This window comes from Rhinopithecus roxellana, chromosome 17, assembly GCF_007565055.1.
Source record: "Rhinopithecus roxellana isolate Shanxi Qingling chromosome 17, ASM756505v1, whole genome shotgun sequence".
Lineage (NCBI taxonomy): Eukaryota > Metazoa > Chordata > Mammalia > Primates > Cercopithecidae > Rhinopithecus > Rhinopithecus roxellana.
The window spans coordinates 74,574,185-74,594,572 of record NC_044565.1 but is presented as its reverse complement, the minus strand read 5'-3'; the positions used below and the strand labels follow the sequence as shown (position 1 = coordinate 74,594,572).

The 20,388-nt window shown below is 37.0% G+C and overlaps 1 protein-coding gene across 11 annotated transcripts in view; it reads right to left on the bottom strand.

Annotated features, from left to right (window-relative positions):
• BIRC6 (baculoviral IAP repeat containing 6) overlaps positions 1 to 20,388 on the bottom strand; it is a 255,673-nt gene that overhangs the window by 76,986 nt on the left and 158,299 nt on the right. For all 11 annotated transcript variants that reach the window (XR_004054254.1, XM_030920767.1, XM_030920772.1 and 8 more), the window contains 5 exons: positions 19,871 to 20,000; positions 13,143 to 13,274; positions 12,540 to 12,704; positions 8,331 to 8,504; positions 6,583 to 6,779 (listed from right to left, as the gene is read on the bottom strand). Coding sequence is in view for 10 of the 11 variants with exons in the window: in XM_030920767.1 (XP_030776627.1) it covers positions 6,583 to 6,779; positions 8,331 to 8,504; positions 12,540 to 12,704; positions 13,143 to 13,274; positions 19,871 to 20,000 (798 nt within the window). In the remaining variant the exon portion in view is untranslated. The remainder of the gene's footprint in view (positions 1 to 6,582; positions 6,780 to 8,330; positions 8,505 to 12,539; positions 12,705 to 13,142; positions 13,275 to 19,870; positions 20,001 to 20,388) is intronic.

Genomic DNA, 20,388 nt, shown 5'->3' with positions numbered 1-20,388 from the left:
AATTCAATAAACAAGATATGATTTATATCACAGGCTTTTAGGAATTACGATATTCCAACCATGAGATGTCTTTAATTCTGATACTCATTATATGTCACAGCAAACTGAGAAGACATGATACTTTCTAAAGCAGTCAAATGCTCCAATTTAAGAACAAAAAATGAGTTTTAGTTTAAATTGGAGAAACGTAGGATTAACGTGATTTCAAAATCATAGTCATGGTACTTACAAATGAAAACAGACTAAAAATTCAGTATATTTGATTATAATTCTGTATGAGTGTATACACACAAACGTACACATGTACTTCTTACGTTGATTCTGGTTGTATTTGTCAAGGAATTTATCCATTATATCTAAATTATCAAATATGCTGGCATAAAGTTGGTTATAATAGTACCTTATTTTATTCTATAGAAATTACAACAGTGTGCTTGCCATCATTTGTGGATGTCCAATTTGTGTGGTTTCCCTTTTTCTTGAAAATTTTTCATAGTTCATCAATTTTACTAAAAGTCTCAAAAGACAAAATATATAGTTTTCTTATTTCTCTTTTTTTGTTTCATATTTAACTGATTCTGGCTCTTACTATAATAATTCCTTGCTTCTGATTTTTGGTTAACTGTATTCCTGTTTTCCTAGTTTCCTGAGGTGGGAGTGTACATCACTGATAAATCTCTTAATTATAAGCATTAGCTATATCCCATGTCATGCTGGCATTATCATTTTGAAATATATTGTAGTATGTATTGTGATTTCCTCTTTCATCCATGTGTTATTTAAAACTATACTGCTTAAGTTACAAATATGTGAGGTTTTCTAGATCTTACTGCTAATGATTTCCAATTTAATTCTGATGTGGTTACAGAACATACTGGGTTTGATTTTAATGTTTTTAAAATGTACTGAGACTTTTATACAGGCCAGCATACTGTCTATCTTTCTTTGGAAAGAAGTACATCCTGTAGTTGGTAAATCCTGTGTTCCATAAACGTTGGTTAGGTCCATCTAGAAGTTTTGGTCGTTTCTCCCAAAATCTCCTACATCCTCACTTTGTTTCATTTACTGAGAGATAAATTATAATCTATTACTGAAATGTAGATTTATCTAGTTCCTCCTTCAGTTCTATAAATTTCTGATTCATGTACTTTGAAGCTATTAAATACAAATTTAGGATTGTTATGACTTATTTTGAATTAATATTTTCATATTTAATGATCCTCTTTATTTCTTATATGCTGGTCCATAATTTAACTTTGTCATATATTAAAAAATAGGGATAGCAGCTTTCTTCTTTCAAGCACATCTCTTTAGACAGCATATACTTGGGCTTTGTTTTTTTCTCTATTCTGACAAATGTTTGCTTTTCAAATGGGGTATTTAATACACTTACATTCATTTATTCATTCATTTAACTACAGAGATGGAGTCTCACTCTGTCACCCAGGCTGGAGTGCAGTGACACGATCTCAGCTCACTGCTACCTCTGCCTCCCAGGTTCAGGCAATTCTCCTGCCTCAGCCTCTCAAGTAGCTGTGATTACAGAGGTACACCACCACTGCCGGCTAATTATCCTATTTTTTAGTAGAGACGGGGTTTCACCATGTTGGCCAGGCTGGTCTTGAACTCCTGAGCTCAGGTGATATGCCTGCCTTGGCCTCCCAAAGTGCTGGGATTACTGGCGTGAGCCACCATGCCCTGCCATACACTGTACATTGTTGATGAGATGTTGTATCAACTCTTGATTTTAAAATCTTCCTTGCAGTGTGTTTAGTTTTGTTTAGCAGATAGGGAAATTATTGGTATATCACCCTGAACTTAGAGGCTTTTGTAATTTATTAGAAGGTCTATTTTGATTTTTCCCTCATTTCTCAAGTGAATCTTCATTAGGATGTAGCCTTTACTCTCAATGTATGGGCCATTTGGAATTCCAATGGAAAAGCCAAGATTTTTATCTCTGAGCAGGACTAAAACTGCAAATTGTATCTCCTCTCTGTGATAGACAGCAGCTGAAATCTCTGCCCAGCTTTTTCAGCATTCTAGTTCATGCTTGCTCTCAAAATGCCTGTGTTTAATAATTCTGGAGCAAGCTAGAGATGTGCAGAATTTGGAGCTGCTCAGCTTTGGCTTCCTCCTTTCTGAATTCTTATTTTCCAGCCAGTATGGAAGAATCAAACTCTAGCCAATACGACTGTGGCTTAAGTCTGAGTTCTACCTGTCTCACCCAACAAAGACTGAGGAATATCCCCGAGAAAAGCTGTATAGACACTAATATCACTGAATGTGATTCTATTAATTCTGTGTTTAAATCCTCTTAAATTCTGTCTTTAAATTTCTGCCTGTTTCTAGCTGCTCTTTAAAGCCTTTAAGTAACTTTTAAAATATATTTTGTCTAGAGTTTTTAACTATAGAGACAACAGAGTTAATCCCATACTTGTTATTCTGCCATCACTGATTTTTGAGAGGCGATGGGCAAGATCGGTGAAGAATTGTAGAAAATGTTCTCCAATGGGTATAAAATTCTAGGATGACAGATTGTTTTGCTTTATCTTGTTGCTTGCTGTCTTCTAGCATTTTAAAGCTGTAATTCCCTGGCTCATATGGTTTCTGTTGAAAGGCCAGTTGTTAGTGTTATTGCTGCTGTTTTGAAAATATAGGTCACTTCCTTTATGGCTGGCTTTAATATTCTCTCATTGTCTTAGAAATTTTCTTTTTTATTTTTGGGGCGATGAGGTCTTGTTATGTTACCCAGGTGGTCTGGAACCCATGGGCTCAAGTAATCCTCCCACTTCAGTCTCCTGCGTAGCTGGGATTTCAGGGATGCACCGCAGTGGCCAGCTGTCTTTGTTTTTAATCACTTTTACCATGACAGTTTCAGGCATGCATATCCTACATGAAGTTAACAGTTTCTTACATGTTGAATTGAGATTTAAGTTTTACATCTATTTGGAAAATTTTTCTTCTTCTCAATATTGTTTCTGTCCATGTTTCAACTCACTCTTTTTCTGGGTCTATAAATTCAGGTACGTTAGAATTTTTCACTTCAATCCATACAGCTCTTATGTTCTTTTCATTCCTTACACTTTCTATGCTTCAGTTTGAACCTTTTTTTTTTTTTTTTTTTTTTTTTTTTTTGAGACAAGAGTCTTGTTCTGTCACCTAGGCTGGGGTGCAGTGGCGCAATCTCGGCTCACTGCAGCCTCTGCCACCCAGGTTCAAGCGATTCTCCTGCCTCAGCCTCCCGAGTAACTGGGATTACCAGCGCCCACCACCACATCCAGCTAATTTTTGTATTTTTAGTAGAGACAGGGTTTCACCATGTTGGCCAGGCTGATCTCAAACTCTTGACCTCAGGTGATCTGCCTGCCTCGGCCTCCCAAAGTGCTGGGATTACAAGCGTTGGCCGCTGCACCAAGCTGAATGATTTCTTTTGATACATCTTCCAGTTCACCACTGTTATTATCTGCAGTGTCTCTTTTTTGTTTTTTGTTCTGTTTTGAGATGGAGTTTCATTCTTGTCGCCCAGGCTGGAGTGCAATGGTGCCACCTCGGCTCACTGCAACCCCCACCTCCTGGGTTCAAGCAATTCTCTTGCCTCGGCCTCTTGAATAGCTGGGATTACAGGCACCTACTACCACATCCGGCTAATTTTTGTATTTTTAGTAGAGACGGCATGTTGACCAGGCTGATTTCAAACTCCTGACCTCGGGTGACTCTCCTGCCTTGGCCTCCCAAAGTGCTGGGATTACAGGCGTGATTACAGGATTACAGGCTGGGGTTACACCATGCCTGGCCAGTGTCTCTTATTAAACACACCTAACAGTATCCCTAATTTGATATATTAGAAATTCTCAACCCATCCCATATAGCTAGTATTATCCTGACACCAAAACCAGACAAGGGCATTACAATTATAGACCAAACTCTGTATTAGTTTTCTACTGCTGCTATAACACATTGCCACAAACTCAGTGGCTCAAAACAGCACAAATTTATCATTTTAAAATTCCAGAGGTCAGAAATCCAAAATAGGTCTTATGGGACTAAAATCTAAGGCTGCATTCCTTCTAGAGGCTCTTGGGGAATAATAGTTCCTCACCTTTTCCAGCTTCCAGAGACTACTCATGTTCCATGGCTGTTGGGTGCTTCCATCATCACATCATATTCTCTATTCCTGGCTTCTGCTTAGACGGCTGAGGAAATCCACGAGTTATATGCCTAATCTCTTCAAAGAGCCCTCTATGTGACTGAATACTCTGACTTTTGAGGTTTCTAAGGCACTAGCAAAAAGTTGTCCAGCCTCTCCCTAGGCTTATACTTTGAAGCATGCTTTTCTGATAGTGAATCTCTAAATTTTAGCACCTTCTGTCATCTGGATAGGTAATTTCACAAATTGACAAGCACTAATTGCTTGTATTTCAACAGTTCTTCTCTCAATTTCTATCTTTCCTCTCACATTTCACTATAAGAAGCAAGAAAAAAACAAGTTGTACCTTCACCACTTTGTGTGGAAATCTCAGCTAAATATCCAAGTTCATTACATCAAGTGCTGCTTTCTACATTTAGGACACAATGAGCTAATATTTCCACTACTATATGACAAAGATCCCTTTTCCTTCAGGTTCTGGTAACGTGTTCCTCATTTCCTTCTAAACCTCCTTGTCAGCACTTTTTTAAACACCGTATGTATACCAAGTCTGTTTATGACAATTCAGATATTCTCTAAGACATTATAGGTTTTATCCACTATGATCCTTACTTTCATCTAGGCCCTCACTGGCAGAAGCTTTATCATCCACATTTTATCTAATAATCTGTTCAAGGTAATCTAGTTTTTTTTTAAATCATGCTACTCAAAAGTATTCCATACTCTGCCAAGTACCCAATTCAAAAGTCACTTTCACATCCTTAGGTATGTATTACCAGGACCCCATTTCCAGTTACTAATCAATATAGTGAACCACACTGAATACTAAATTAGAAAAAATCATTTATGTTGAACCATAATAATGCTGAAAATGTTGGGGTCTTTTCTGCTTCAAACTTTTGAGTAATTATGTCATTGTCTAGTAAGAAATAAAATTTTACTTATTCTGTGTCAATCACCTTATAACATAGTTATATCACCTTATAATAAAAATATCTTTTTGAATAGTAGGTAAGCAATAACATAAATAAGTATTATTGGGGGTTGCATTTTGTCCTCCCAAGATATGTTCAAGTCCTAACCCCTAGTACCTATGAAGGTTACCTTATTTGGAAATAGGGCCTTTGCAGATGTAATCAAGTTAAGATGAGGAAATAATGGTTTGGAGGACCCTACATTAAATGACTGGTGTCCTTATAAGGAGAGAGAGATATAGGGACACACAGGAAAGATGCCCATATGACGATGTAGGCAGAAATTAAAGTGATACAGCTACAAACCAATGAACAGCAAGAACTACTGGCAACCAATAGAAGCCAGGAAGAAGCAAGGAAGGAGTCTTCCCTATAGCCCAAATTCAGAGGGAGCATAGCCCTGCTGACATCTTGATTTCAGACTTACAGCCTCCTCAACTGTTGAGAATAAATTTCAGTTGTTTTAAGCCAGGCAGTTTGTGGTATTTTGGTATAGCAGCTCAGGAAACTAGAATAGAGTCTAGAGCTACTATACCAAAATAAACACACACACACACACACACACACACACCCGACATGAAATCAAACAGAATAATTCCCCTACTTCATTCGACAAACATAAAGTTTTGTTTTTACAACTCTCCATGCACCAAACTTCCTACTGATTGATACAAGAGCATGGAAAGCACAGACATTGACAGCATCGTAAATGAACACGGGAATAGGTTATGTTTTTAAATCACCAAAAATGGAAATGGCACCTGAAACAGGAAAAAAAGGTAAACAAAAAGATATATATTGGTAGCAGTATACACTCCTATTTTACTCTCCTGTTTCCAATAATATCTCTGATAAATATCACACTTAAAGCAGTATAGAAAAGAGAATGCTAGTGTTACAACCATGAAATCAAGATAAATGCTATAGTGTAGTAAGTTTGGCAAATGTGCTTAATCTTCAACATTTCTTCCATACCCACTAAAGGTCAAGAAGCTCTGTACAGGCCGGGCGCGGTGGCTCAAGCCTGTAATCCCAGCACTTTGGGAGGCCGAGACGGGCGGATCACGAGGTCAGGAGATCGAGGCCATCCTGGCTAACATGGTGAAACCCCGTCTCTACTAAAAATTACAAAAAACTAGCTGGGCGTGGTGGCGGGCGTCTGAGGCAGGAGAATGGTGTAAACCTGGGAGGCGGAGCTTGCAGTGAGCTGAGATCCGGCCACTGCACACTCCAGCCCGGGCCACAGAGCAAGACTCCATCTCAAAAAAAAAAAAAAAAAAAAAAAAAAAAAAAAAAGAAGCTCTGTACAGACTGATCATTGAAAGAGTTATATAATGTTCAAAAAATATAAAGCAAAGGGTATTTCTACAAAGTTAATCCAAGTACATTAAAAAACAAACATAAAAAGAATGAAGGGCTTAGCTACAGAATGATATACTCAATTAGGAAATCTTATCTTACCTGTTGAATTACTTCTGGATATAACATGGGTAGTCTCTCAGCAATAAGAGCCAGTCCACCCATTCCTGCAAAAACTTGTAATGGTGACTGAATGGGACAGGTTTCAAGCAAAGATTCATCCAATATCCCATCCATGCATTCATCACCTGGAGTGAGAGCCTCATCTTCTGGACAGCTAGCAAGTAAGTCTCCATGATCTAGACAATAAATTACAAATAACTGAATAGGTAAGAAAGTGTATATTTTTATAACATTCTTTCATTTACAAAAGCAGGTATTATTACTGTTTTCTTGCTACTCAAAAAAGAGCACAAAACATCATTTATTTAGATATAGCTGTATTATGGCTAGATACTACAACGACCTTTAAATGACTTATGATACTACCTTCTTTAGTCTTGTTATTGGAAGAATGGTTCATGGACTAGTAGCATGGGCATCACCTGCAAGCTTGTTTGAAATGAAGAATCTCCATTTTAACACTATGACGCAGGTCATTTGTAAGCATACTAAAGTCTGAGAAGCACCGTCCTTTAGGGCATACTTATAACTTATATCCTATGTTAAAATAAGTAAGTTCTCAAAAGTACTCATAGCAAATAATATGCTCTAAAGTATCCTATTAAGAAAAATTAATGACAAAGACTTCTCTTACTGAAAACAAAAAATTATACCATATACCGTATTAGTTTAACTCTGAATTACTCACAAAAGAAAACCAAAAGATCACGTAAGGAGACCCTTTAAATATTAAAACAAAAGAGAGAAATAATCATGCTGAAAAACTGGGCAAAGAAAATGTACCAAAATTTGCTGAAGAATACAAAAGACCAATAACTAAAGATTGAATTTTAGTCATGAAAAAGATGGTAAGTTTAAATAAGTTCATACCATACTCACACTATGAAAATTACTTATATAGCATTTATAGGAGTAAAAAATTGGAAACAACCACAACGTTTCAATGATTGGGAAACAAATAAATTTTCTTACATTTGTATAAAAAAATAGCCAATTCAAAAATGGACATTCAAAAATTTTTAAAGGAATATGAGGGCCAGGTGCGGTGGTTCATGCCTGTATCCCAGCACTTTGGGAGGCCAAGGCAGGCAGATCAGTTGTGGTCAGGAGTTAAAGACTAGCCTGGACAACAAGGTAAAACCTTGCCTCTACGAAAAATACAAAAATTAGCCAGGCATGGTGGTGGGTGCCTGTAATCCCAACTACTCAGGAGGCTGAGGCAGGAAAATCACTTGAACTCGGGAGGCAGAGATTGCAGTGAGCTGATTGCGCCTCTGCACTCTGGCCTGGGAGACAGAGCAAGACTCTTTCTCGGGAAAAAAAATAAAAATAAATTTATGGAATATATAAGTAAAAAACAGAAATATGTGATCCCAATTACATGAGAAAACATGTTTATATGCATGAAATGCCACTCAATATAAATTATAACTAAGTTGTAAGTTGAGTTTCTCACTTTTATTATAAAACAATTCACATAGCTCTCACAGAAACATTAGAAATTAAAGTACACGCACTCATGAAACAAATGATGTTATAAGAAGTAATGCAACTTAGTTTCCAAATGAAATCATGGCCATTTTCTATATTTACAAAAATTCAGTCATAAAAATATTATATCTTACGTTGATATAATAAAAACACAAGTCAATTAAGTCATTAGCTATAGAAATCTCTGCCTCTTTGTATGACAGTCTGTAATTTTTAAAGCAGTATTACGCACATACCTTTTTCAGGGTGTAGTCTTTTATAAGAATCTGTTTTTGATAGACTTGGGTCTGTTATAACTCTTGATCCCAATTTAACAGTCAGATCTATTGAGCGGTAACCCTGAGGAAGTTTTCGGTCATATAGGAGAGTTAAAAGCTGGGCAAGTGTCATTTCAGCTGGCAATGGCTGGCCTAAAATGATATAACTAAGTTAAATCTGGACACCAAGAAAGAAACATTTACTTGGTTTAATTATTAACTACTTTTACTAAATTACAGGCAAGAGTTTGATTCTGAAACCAATTTCAAAACAATTAAAAAATTCAACAGCCATTAGAAAGTTTACAAAAAGTGAGTTTATTTCTGACATAATGAACAATAATGTCTACAAAGTGTTAAAAAGTCATGGGCAAAACATAAACAAAGGAACAGACATTCCCATAAATCTGATGTGGGCCATTTTTTTCTATAAAGGGCCAGCTAACAAATACTTTAAGCTAGGGGAGCCATATAGTCTCTGTTACAACTGCTAATCTACATTGTAGCAGAGAAGCAGCTATGGACAATACACTAGTAAACGGGCACAGCTGTATTCCAACAAAAGTTTATTCCAGGCAGAAGGGGAGACTCACATCACCTAGGTAATGGGCCATGAGAAATGTCATGTCACAAGGACCTCTCCGGACAGAGGTATCCAACCCACCAGTCAATAGTTAGTTGACCTCCACCATGAATCAATAATGTAAAGCTAAGAAGAAAAATTGCTTTGAACTGAGTTGGCAACTTCATTTTAATACAGCATGAAAACGGTGATAAAATAGAGGATGGGTATCCCTCATCCAAAATGCTTGAGACTAGAACTGTTTCAGATTTCAGATTTTTTTTTTTTTCATTTTCTAATATTTGCATGTACACAATGAGTTATCTTAGGGAGGGCATCCAAGTGGAAACACAAAATTTATGTTTGTGTGTATACACACATACACACATCCCTTATATACATAGCCTTAACATAATTTTGTATAGTATTTTTGATTATTTTGTGCCTGTAATAAGGTTTGTGTACCCTGAACCATCAGAAAGCAAAGGTGTCACTATCTCAGCCACCCATGCCAACAATGTGTGACTGTTAGGCATCATCATCATTCCTGACTCTTAATCTACATGCTACCGATAGGCAATCGTTTTCTTACATTTATTCACACATTAAGTACTTACCAGTAAAAATATGACATACCATTAACAGAGTGAAAAAATAATGTGTCAGGGCAAATAAGCAGCATAGTAGCATCACCAGGATACCTGTTTCAGTTATTAAACAAAACCAACCACAGGACCAGGCATGGTGGCTCATGTCTGCAATCCCAGCACTTTTGGAGGCTGAGGCAGGTGAATCACCTGAGGTCAGAAGTTCAAGACCAGCCTGGTCAACATGGTGAAACCCTGTCTCTACCAAATATACAAAAATTAGCCAGGCATGGTGGCGGTCACCTGTAATCCCAGCTACTCGAGAGGCTGAGGCAGGAGAATTGCTTGAACCCAGGAGGCAGAGGTTGCACTGAGCCGAGATCACGCCATTGCGCTCCAGCCTGGGCAACAAGAGTGAAACTTAATCTCAAAAAAAAAAAAAAAAAAAAAAAAAGGAAAAAGCAACCACAAACAGCAGCAGGCTTTCAGTCTTCACCTATGATGCTGTATTTTTATTAAAAGGTTACTATAGACTGTGTTTTTTAGGTAAGAAGAAACATCAGAAGTAGCTGAGGGACCAGGAAGTGGATCCTACAGGGGATGAAGAGACATTCTGCTGGAAGGCTCTTAAAAATTCTTCTTGCAGAGTCATCTGCCTCATTAACATGGTTTTTAGCTCAGAAGACTCTCTTCGATTTTGAAAACTGACAAGGTTTGTTATTCTGTTGTTAATGCACGCTGCCCTAGTCCTTCAGTATGCCCACCATACATTTTCACCATGTCTTCTTCTATAAGCACCTTTTCTGTGGTGTTAACTTGATCTTCTTCGACACTATCATCACCCTGATTCAAAACTATTTCAGTTATTTTACCACCAGTCAATGAATGAATAATTGAAGCATTATTATCAAAGCTGACAACTTCTTTGACATCTACTTCTTCGAGCTTACTGCTGAACTCTGAAGGTATAGTTTTTACATATGTAAAGAGGTCAGACATCTTTTTTTTTCACTTGACATACAGAATCCTTCAAAGTCACACACAGTTCATCATTATCACTAAACATAGTTGCAGGCCAGAGGTTGTGCCAGGCATGCTCAACTGTGTCTTTGCCACTGTGTTCCAAGTATTGGCAACAACATATATGGCATTCTTTATACTAAACTCCTTTCAAAAATTTTCTGCACCCATGCCTCTGTTCACTGCTGCCAGCATGCTGTTCAAGAAAGGGAATTTATATTTTCTGTTCATTGATCTAAAGATACCCTGGTCACATGGTTGAATTAATGAAGTCACATTTGAGGGAAAGTACACAGCATAAACATTAGTTTTGAGAATTTTAGCTGGAGGATGAACTGGGGGATATCAAGTAATAACAAACTCCTACATCGTCCAGTCTAGCTTACGGGCAGTACATACAAGTCACTGGTACAAAATGTTTATGAAACCAATCAGAAAAGATATCTGTGGTGATCCATACCTTTGTGTCAGTGTAACCATGGACTGGTAAGAAATTCACTCCTTGAAAACAGCAAGTGTGAAAGGTTTTGCCTATCAGAGCGTGTTTGTACTTATGTATGCCAGTTGCATTAGGACATCCCAGGACAGTTATTCTGTCCTTGGTATCCTTAATTCCTGGAGGGGCTGTCCCATCAACTGTAGTCCATGTCTTTTTTGGGACAATAACACCAGAACAGTGATATTTCATCAGCATTATCAACTGTTCTAGGAGCAGATTTTCATCAGCCATGACTTTTGCAAATTTATCAAAGAACTTCTCCATTGCTTCATGATCATCAGATGCTTTATCACCAATCTTTAAAAATGTAATGTATCTTCTCTTAAACTTTTGCAACCAGTGTGTTGAATATTCACAGTCCCTTTCAACGTTCAGTTCATCATGATAGATCGTTACTTGTTTCATGATCAGCATACCATTAAGAGGCACATGTTCACTGCCAACACTGATGGATTCACTATTTCAATACACAATCAATATGTTCATTTTTAGCTTTATGAAGTGCTTTTCCTATTTTTCATTAAACTCTATCCACCACTTGCAGCAGAGAACATCAATGGTTTATCTTTGTTCAGGTCATATATGGTGGTCATTCCAACACCATACTCTCTTGAAAGACGTTTCACACTTACATTGCTGTCCAGTTTCTCCAATAGCTTGTTTTTCTGTGCTACAGATAAACATAAATACTTCCTCTTTTTATTACTATTACCCATAGGGGCATCTGGGGCCTTTTTGAAATTTCCAACACCACAGAGCAAAAAAACAGTAATGCACATACATGTTTGCACCATATGGGGCATCACGGGAAACCTGCTGTTGGCACGTCTGGCAGGTACATGTGCAATTTTGTTACCCACTGTGGATATGTAGGGGGGAATCGAGCATGCTAAAAAATACCTGAAGGGGGCTGGGAAGGTCTTTTTCCTCTTGCGGACGCTGAATAAACTGTGTGTTGTGTACCTGTGTTAGACTGCAAACGTCATATGAGGTCAGATGTGGAATTTTCTACTTGTGTCATGTCAGCACTCAAAAAGTATCAGACACTGAATTTTTGGATTAGGGATGCTCAACCAGTTATCACCTTGAACAACAGACAGGATAGTGCTCAATAAATTTGTTTTATCTGGGAAGAACATAAGGCTTAACTACCAGTGGTCTAAGAGTTCCACTGATTGAACTAGTCCTACAAATTTGCCCCACGATGTTTCCTAAATAACTTATCATGAACTCTCTAAATATTTATTTCATCAATCATTTCATGGCACACTGACAGAAAAACTTAGAAAACCAGTGAAATAGAAATATATTTAACTTGACAGTGTTAAACAGGACATGTAATAGATTACTACTTTGCTCTCACTTCTCTTCAGAGGAACTGTATGGAAGAGGAAGTCTCACTAACTCATTGATCTCATCAATAGCACCTGATTAAAATGATTTTGGTGACTGTGCCTCTGATTTACATAGTTTTAAGGCTACTAAAATTTCTTTGATGTTTATTAATTGTGGAATATTACCTGCCAAGAGTTTGTGAAACAGGTGAAACACTGGGACAGTAATTATTTTGTTGGCAGCCTCTGCTCCTGAAGTACTTCCTATTTTATCAGGTATTGTCCTCCCCCTCCTGGATGGTGGGCGAGGTGGTGTAGCTGACACAGCACGTTTAGACTGAGACTTCAGCCCTAAAAGAAAAGAATCAGTAAGATTCTACATAGTCAACACACTAATATGAAGGAAAAGAGTGTTTTTAAAATATTTTCATAAGGCATGCATTCCTAGCTAATGTCAAAAGACAGAAATGTTCTTTCTAATCCAATATCTAATCTCCCAATTCTATTCGTTCTTCATGACAATAAATAAGTAATTCTGGCATTGCATCTGTAACTATTTTCCTAAAAAGTAAAAACTACAGCTAGCTGCTATAATCTCTGAAATACACATGACAATCCATTTAGTGGAAACTGAAAAAAAATAAAAAGATAAAAATCTAGTATTAAAACATCATTACAAGTCAGCTTTGTATGTTAGTACATTGTATTACATAAATTTCCTGTAACTAAAATAGTAGTATTTTATAGAAACCCAAACAAAATCAAGATTATAAAAAATAAAAAGCATACCAGAGGCAACAACAACACTGTAATTGTCTTGAAATCCATTTTCCGCTTTAACTTTTTCTTTCTCTTCATGGTTTTTCTTTTCTTTGTCATCTTTTTGTTCACTAATTAATTTAGCTGTGATACTTGGAGTATCTGTAAGAAGATATTATCTAAAATACGCTGCTTTTCCAAATCATTAAGAAGGGAAGTAATAAATATTTCAGAGAAAGATTATGCAAGATAGTATTTTCCTTAATACTAAGGCAATATAAAGGAATTTAGGAGAAATGACATGAGGTAACAGCCTGATATCTAATCTTTACTGACATTGATGAAGAAGACTCGCCACTGCACTTAAGCCAGAGTATTTCAGTTCTAATCTTTATAAAGTATTATATACAGTATTTTAATGGTACCACCTCCAGAAACAATAAAAAACCAGTAGCATGAAAACTTGCTTTATTTTAGCCATAGTTCAATGTGCTTGGCAACTGCATCTAATTCAGTCCTCACAATGTAGAAATCAAGAAAGAATGTTATTTTCAAAATGAAGAAACAGCCTTAGAAAGGCTACTGATATAATCTGTATATGGCAAATATGGGACTCAAGTGCAAGATTCAGTCTACAGCATTAAACTAGACTTCTGCTTATACTGCAAATGAAAGTATAAAGGAATAAATTTCTGTAACCGATTTCCTGTTCTGTTAATTTTTATTTAGGACAAACACAGGAATCTTAGACAACAAAATAATGTGTTTTAAAATTTAATGTGTTTTACTTTAAAAAATGAATATTAAGGGCTTTCATAGACTGTTATTACTCTCTATTTCTTTCATTACTATGGCATATAGCACACCACTAAAAATTATAAAATAAATGGGTGATCATATAATGTGATTTAGTTATTAAGAAATTTAAAGGCTCAATGAATTGTTTTGAAATCATAATTTTTTTTCACTATATAACTATTATCAATTCTCCAATTCTCTCTCTCTATTTTTAGACAAGGTCTCGCTGTGTTGCCCAGGCTGGAGAGCAGTGGTGTGTGTAATCACGGTTCACTGCAGCCTCAACATCCCAGGCTCAAGTGATCCTCCCACCTCAGCCTCACAGGTAACTGAGACCACAGGCATATGCCATGAATTTCTGTATTTTTAGTAAAGAGGAGGTTTCGCCATGTTGCATAGACTGTTGTCGATCTCCTGGGCTCAAGCCACCTGCCTGCCTCAGCCTACTAAAGTGCTGGGATTACAGGCATGAGTCACTGCATCTACCTCAATTCTCTTTTTACTTCCCTAATTTAACACAATTATGACCCAGTCTTTTATGTTAAAAAGGTTGAAACAATAAAACAATAAACAACATCTTTTGCAATAACTCCCATTTTATAGTTTTTAGTAGATGAAAGTGATTTCAATTTATACAGCTTGTTAATACTAATCGCTAATTGACTATAGACAGTTTTGTGAAGTAAAAAATTTATACACGTTACAAATGCATGGTGCAACAACACATTTTACTTTCTAACAAAAACAACCAAGCAACCAAAAGTGGCAAACATACTGATACAGGTCAGAGTGAAACATTTAAATAATAAGAAATTCACAAAGTTAATTCATAGCATAGGCCGGGCGCGGTGGCTCAAGCCTGTAATCCCAGCACTTTGGGAGGCCGAGACGGGCGGATCACGAGGTCAGGAGATCGAGACCATCCTGGCTAACACGGTGAAACCCCGTCTCTACTAAAAAATACAAAAAACTAGCCGGGCGAGGTGGCGGGCGCCTGTAGTCCCAGCTACTCGGGAGGCTGAGGCAGGAGAATGGCGTGAACCCAAGAGGCGGAGCTTGCAGTGAGCTGAGATCCGGCCACTGCACTCCAGTTCGGGCGACAGAGCAAGACTCCGTCTCAAAAAAAAAAATTCATAGCATAATCAGGTAAGAAAAATACATAAAGAATATTAGGTAACAATTAGTGCAATTAGAAGTTTAGCCAGTTTTCATTTATTACCCTTATTTCAAAAGTAAGTATAAAGAATAAAAGCCATTCAAACACTGAAAAAAGTTTTCTCAACTTCCTTTTAAAACTGCTCTGGTTTCTAATATTAATTTCATTTTTTATTTTTTAATACAAATTTCTATTTTATTTTTTTCTCTGTACTGGAATGGATGCAAAAAGCTGCTCTGTTTTAGAATTCCACTTCTGGCCAAGAAGGAATTATAAGGATCAGGTTCATTCTCCCACCTGAAATAACCATTAACTAGAAATATATATTAATAATACTTTTCAGACCCTGAGCATCAGGCAGGGCAGGGCAGTGATGCCTGGGTGAGAGGAAACCAATGAGGTGACCCCTAGGATTGTGTGAGCTGTCTGGAAAAGAATTCCTAGGCCATAGCTCAGCACAACCTAGGTGTCACCCTAGACTGAGGATACAAGAGCCGGGAATCCAGGAAGAAGAGATCCGCATCTATGCAGATTTGCATCTAGAGATCTGGAGATCCCTGAATCTCCAGAGATCTATATAGGGTCTTCAAGACTTCAACATGTACTGATGAACATATGTGAGCAAACCACTGAAGGCCAGGAAAAGTAGCAGGGCAAACAAGCTCCCCAAGGTTTCAGGGAATAAAATGCTTTGTGTTCTTAGACATCTAGTGAATTCCTAACAGAGTACTCATAAGGACAGAGCCTTAATAGTGGGGTCAAATGGGATTTAGAAATGCATTTTCAAACCTGGTACTTTAATTCTACTCTAATGTAGTACATATTTAAAGGTAAAATTCATTAAAATTAAAAATTCAATTTAAAAATTTAGTTTCTTAGTCTCATTTCATGTGCTTAACAGTCACCAAACTAGACAACACTGGTTCATAAAAAAAATACCAATAATTACAGTAAGTCTGTCCTTAGATTAAAAGCTGCTCTGATCCTACTTACAAAGATTAAAAGCAAGTCTAAAAGCAACAGTTTTCAAATAATATCATTACATTTCATGAAAAAATAAAATACCTATATTAGAATACAAAATATTCAGCACCCCAAAAAGTAAAATTTACATTGTCTGGCATCCAAGAAAATTCTCCAGGCAAATAAAGAAGCGAAAACATACAATCCATAAGGAAGAGAAAAATAATACAAACAGACTACTATGTTCAAGAAAGTTGAAGAAAATCTATATACTTTCAGTAAGGACAAGGAGATATAAAACTTCTAACAGATCAGACACAGGAAATTATCCAAAATTTAAAAATAGAGAAAAAAAATGATGGGGGGAAAAGAGGAAACACAGATTTGGGGAGGTGTCAAACAACTTTGCATGGCCTAATAAGTGAGTAACTGTAAGTATAAAAAAAGGGGAGGCAATTATTGAATAAATAATTGCCAAAATATTTCTAAATTTAGTGAAATATAAAACACACAGATTCAAGAAATTCAATAAACTCTAATCATAAGAAATGTGAAGAAAAAATTGTAAGGCACACAATCATCACACTGCTTAAAACCAGTGACAGAAATTTGTAAAAGCAAACAGACTGACACATAAAGGTTATTATTTGAAAGTAATATTGTTGGCCTGTAATCTCAGCACTTTTGGGAGGCTGAGGAAGGCAGATCACTTGAGGCCAGGAGTTTGACATCAGCATGGCCAATACGACAAAACCCCATCTCTATTAAAAAAAAAAAAAAATTAGCCAAGTGTGATGGCATGCACCTGTAATCCCAGCTACTCTGCAGACTGAAGCAGGAAAATTGCTTGAACCTGGGAGGTGGAGGTTGCAGTGAGCCAAGATCACGCCACTGCACAGCCAGGGGGACAGAACTCAGCTACTCTGAAGACTGAGGCAGGAAAATTGCTTGAACCTGGGAGGCAGAGGTTGCAGTGAGGCGAGATCATGCCACTGTAGAGCCAGGGGGACAGAGTGAGACTCCATCTCAAAAAAAAAAAAAAAAAAAAAAGACAGTGATAGAGAAAATAATAGGTCACTTCCTTTTTGGCTAGTTTTCATATTCTCTTGTTGTCTTTGCTTTTTTTTTTTTTTTTTTTTTTGAGATGAGGTCTTGCTATGTTGCCCAGGTGGTCTGGAACTCACGGGCTCAAGTAATGCAGAGAAAGACTCCACCTCAAACAAACAAACAAAAGAAAGTAATACTGTCAAAAGCTATAGATAGTAGGTAAATTTACGGAGGCAATACTTCTGAATTACTTATTCTTATACATGTTGATATAATATAAACATACAAGTAAATATATCATAAAGTATGGCTAAAGAGTATAAATCCACTTCAAAGAACCAAAAAAAATTGCCAAATAGAGGTTACACTCAGCACATATAACTTTTGAGGTAGTGTACTTCCAAAGCAATTTGCTTTATTTTTGTGCAATACAGAAAACTATTTTGTAAAATATTTTGAATGCTAGAATGTTTTACAATAGCATTCTTCCACGGTAAAGACTAAAATGTTCAATTTTCAGTTATTTTGTATTAGAATGCCTACTTTTGCACTTCAAGTTAAACATATGAAATATCAATATCAATAACTGAGCTTTAGTGCTCTGCTCCACTTTCTTCATTTATTTAAATTTGTATGTTTTTTGAGAGTGTCTCACTCTGTTGTCCAGGCTGAAGTGCAGTGGCGCAATCTCGGCTCACCGTAACCTCCACCTCTAGGGTTCAAGTGATTCTCCTACCTCAGTCCCCCAAGTAGCTGGGACTACAGGTGCACACCATCATGCCCAACTAATTTTTGTATTTTTAGTAGAGGTGGGTTTCACCATCTTGGCAAGGTTGGTCTCAAACTCCTGACCTAAGGTGACCCACCTGCCTTGGCCTCGTAAAGTGCTGGCATTACAGGCGTGAGCCATCATGCCCAGCCCATTTATTTGATTTTTAATTTTCATTTTTCTTCATCATGTAGAAGGGACAATTTCAGGAAACTGATAGAAAATACCCTCTAACATCAAGTTTTCAAAAAAGTTTCTCTGTAACAGATAAGGCAGTCATTTTCAAATAATTTTTTAAAATATTTCTAATAGTATGCTAACAACTTGTAAGTTGTAAAACTGTAGGAAAGAATTATGATTTTATGCATACACAGGTTAGACACAGTGATTGCGAGGTAGAAAACAATCTTGCCTACCTATAGTGATTATATCCATTCACATGGTTTCACTTACCTTCTATGTATGGTAACAACTCCCAAATCTCTTCAACTCTTATTCTTGGCTTTAGATTTGTATTTTAAACTGATAAATAGACATTTTCAACTTTTTTCTTTTTTTTTTTTTTTTTGAGACGGAGTCTTGCTCTGTCGCCCAGGCTGGAGTGCAGTGGCCGGATCTCAGCTCACTGCAAGCTCCGCCTCCCAGGTTCACGCCATTCTCCTGCCTCAGCCTCCGGAGTAGCTGGGACTACAGGCGCCCGCCACCTCGCCCGGCTAGTTTTTTTGTATTTTTTAGTAGAGACGGGGTTTCACCGTGTTAGCCAGGATGGTCTCGATCTCCTGACCTCGTGATCCGCCCGTCTCGGCCTCCCAAAGTGCTGGGATTACAGGCTTGAGCCACCGCGCCCGGCCTTCAACTTTTTTCTTAGATACTCCTATTACTGCTTCAGTTCACAGCTTCCATTAAAAATTTAGGTCCCTTCTTATATATACAGATAGAAATATACCTACTTACATTTATGTTATAACACAAGCAGACATTTCTAGTTTATTTTAGAAGCTGACAACAGACATAAGATCACAACTATCTAGTGGGGTGGAATGTCTATCTTGCTTATGTTTATCATCTTAGGACAAATTTGTGCTTGCACTTTGCAGATGCTCAATAAATTCACTCACTGATTAATTAGAATTTCAGAAAGGCAATACACTCCAACTATCTAAAGTTGATATGGGCCAGGCGCAGTAGCTCACACTTGTAATCCCAGTACTTTGGCAGGCTGAGGCGGGCGGATCACTTGAGGTCAGTTCGAGACCAGCCTGGCCAACATAGTGAAACTAAATATACAAAAAAATTAGCTGGGCGTGGTGGCACAGGCCTGTAATGCCAGCTACTCGGGAGGCTGAGGCAGGAGAATTGCCTGAACATGGGAGGCAGAGGTTGTGGTGAGCCAAGATCATTCTACTGCACTCCAGCCTGGGTGGTAGAGTGAGACTCCCTCTTGAAAATAAATAAATACATAAGTTGATATGCCTTTGTCATCAAAACCTGCTTTTTAAAAAAGTATTCCATATGTTGTTTAAAGGTATCATCCTGTAAAATACAGGCAAGAACCTAAGAGAAAATGTTCTCTCTGCTTTCTTCACTGACTACAATAAACAATAAGGTCACTAGTCAATTCTACCTACTCCATTTATGTCTTGATCACTGATCACCATCTTCAATTTAGTAAATGTTTATTAATTAGAATCTTGCTATTCAACCTAATATCCTGCAATTCATCTAATATAAAATGACCACATGGTTTATTGTGAGAACATGCCATCAATGATTTGTCTGTATTTCTAGCTGCCCATTTGTCACAGTGATACTTTAAACCATAAAATTAGGGGTGCCTAAATGTATTTTACATTTTGTCTACTTGACTGGCTTCTTACTTATGCTTCAAACTATAAAGATGTCTTGAACTTTTCTAGTCATTAATGGTTGCCAAGTGGATGCAGAAAATGAAGTTATAAAAACAATAAACCTCCATATATATGAAACATAAAGTTAAAGAAAAACTAATACTTAAATCTGACTTGCCTGACACTCTGTCAAGAACATCTGATAATGTTGTTGAGACTGGCAAATGAAGAGTACGGAATTTGTGGCCTGCTCCATACATTGGATGCTGGATGACGTGGCTAGTAGCATTAATTCTACCTTTGTACAGCTGAAAATCAAGAAATCAAAGAAATCAGGAAGTAACTTTTTGGAATACATATTATTATAAAAAAACTCAAAAGCATCTAAGAATAAAATAATAAATACTGCAAGATACAATTAATTTATATACGGCATATTTGTCATGATTTGTTGGTCAACTTTTGCATTATCACTCTGTACCTAATATTTTTTCATTTTTTTCCACAAATCAAACTATAGTACTCAGGGTAAGGTAAAATTATGTTATTCCTAGGCATAAGGGAGAGTGAGGAATTGTCAAGTTCTGTCATTAGGTATAAAGGCTGTGCTAGTTTCAGTTTGCTATATTAGAAGTTAGAACATAGAAGATAACTGCAGGCTCTGATAGGAAATTATAAAATACATGTATACACAGC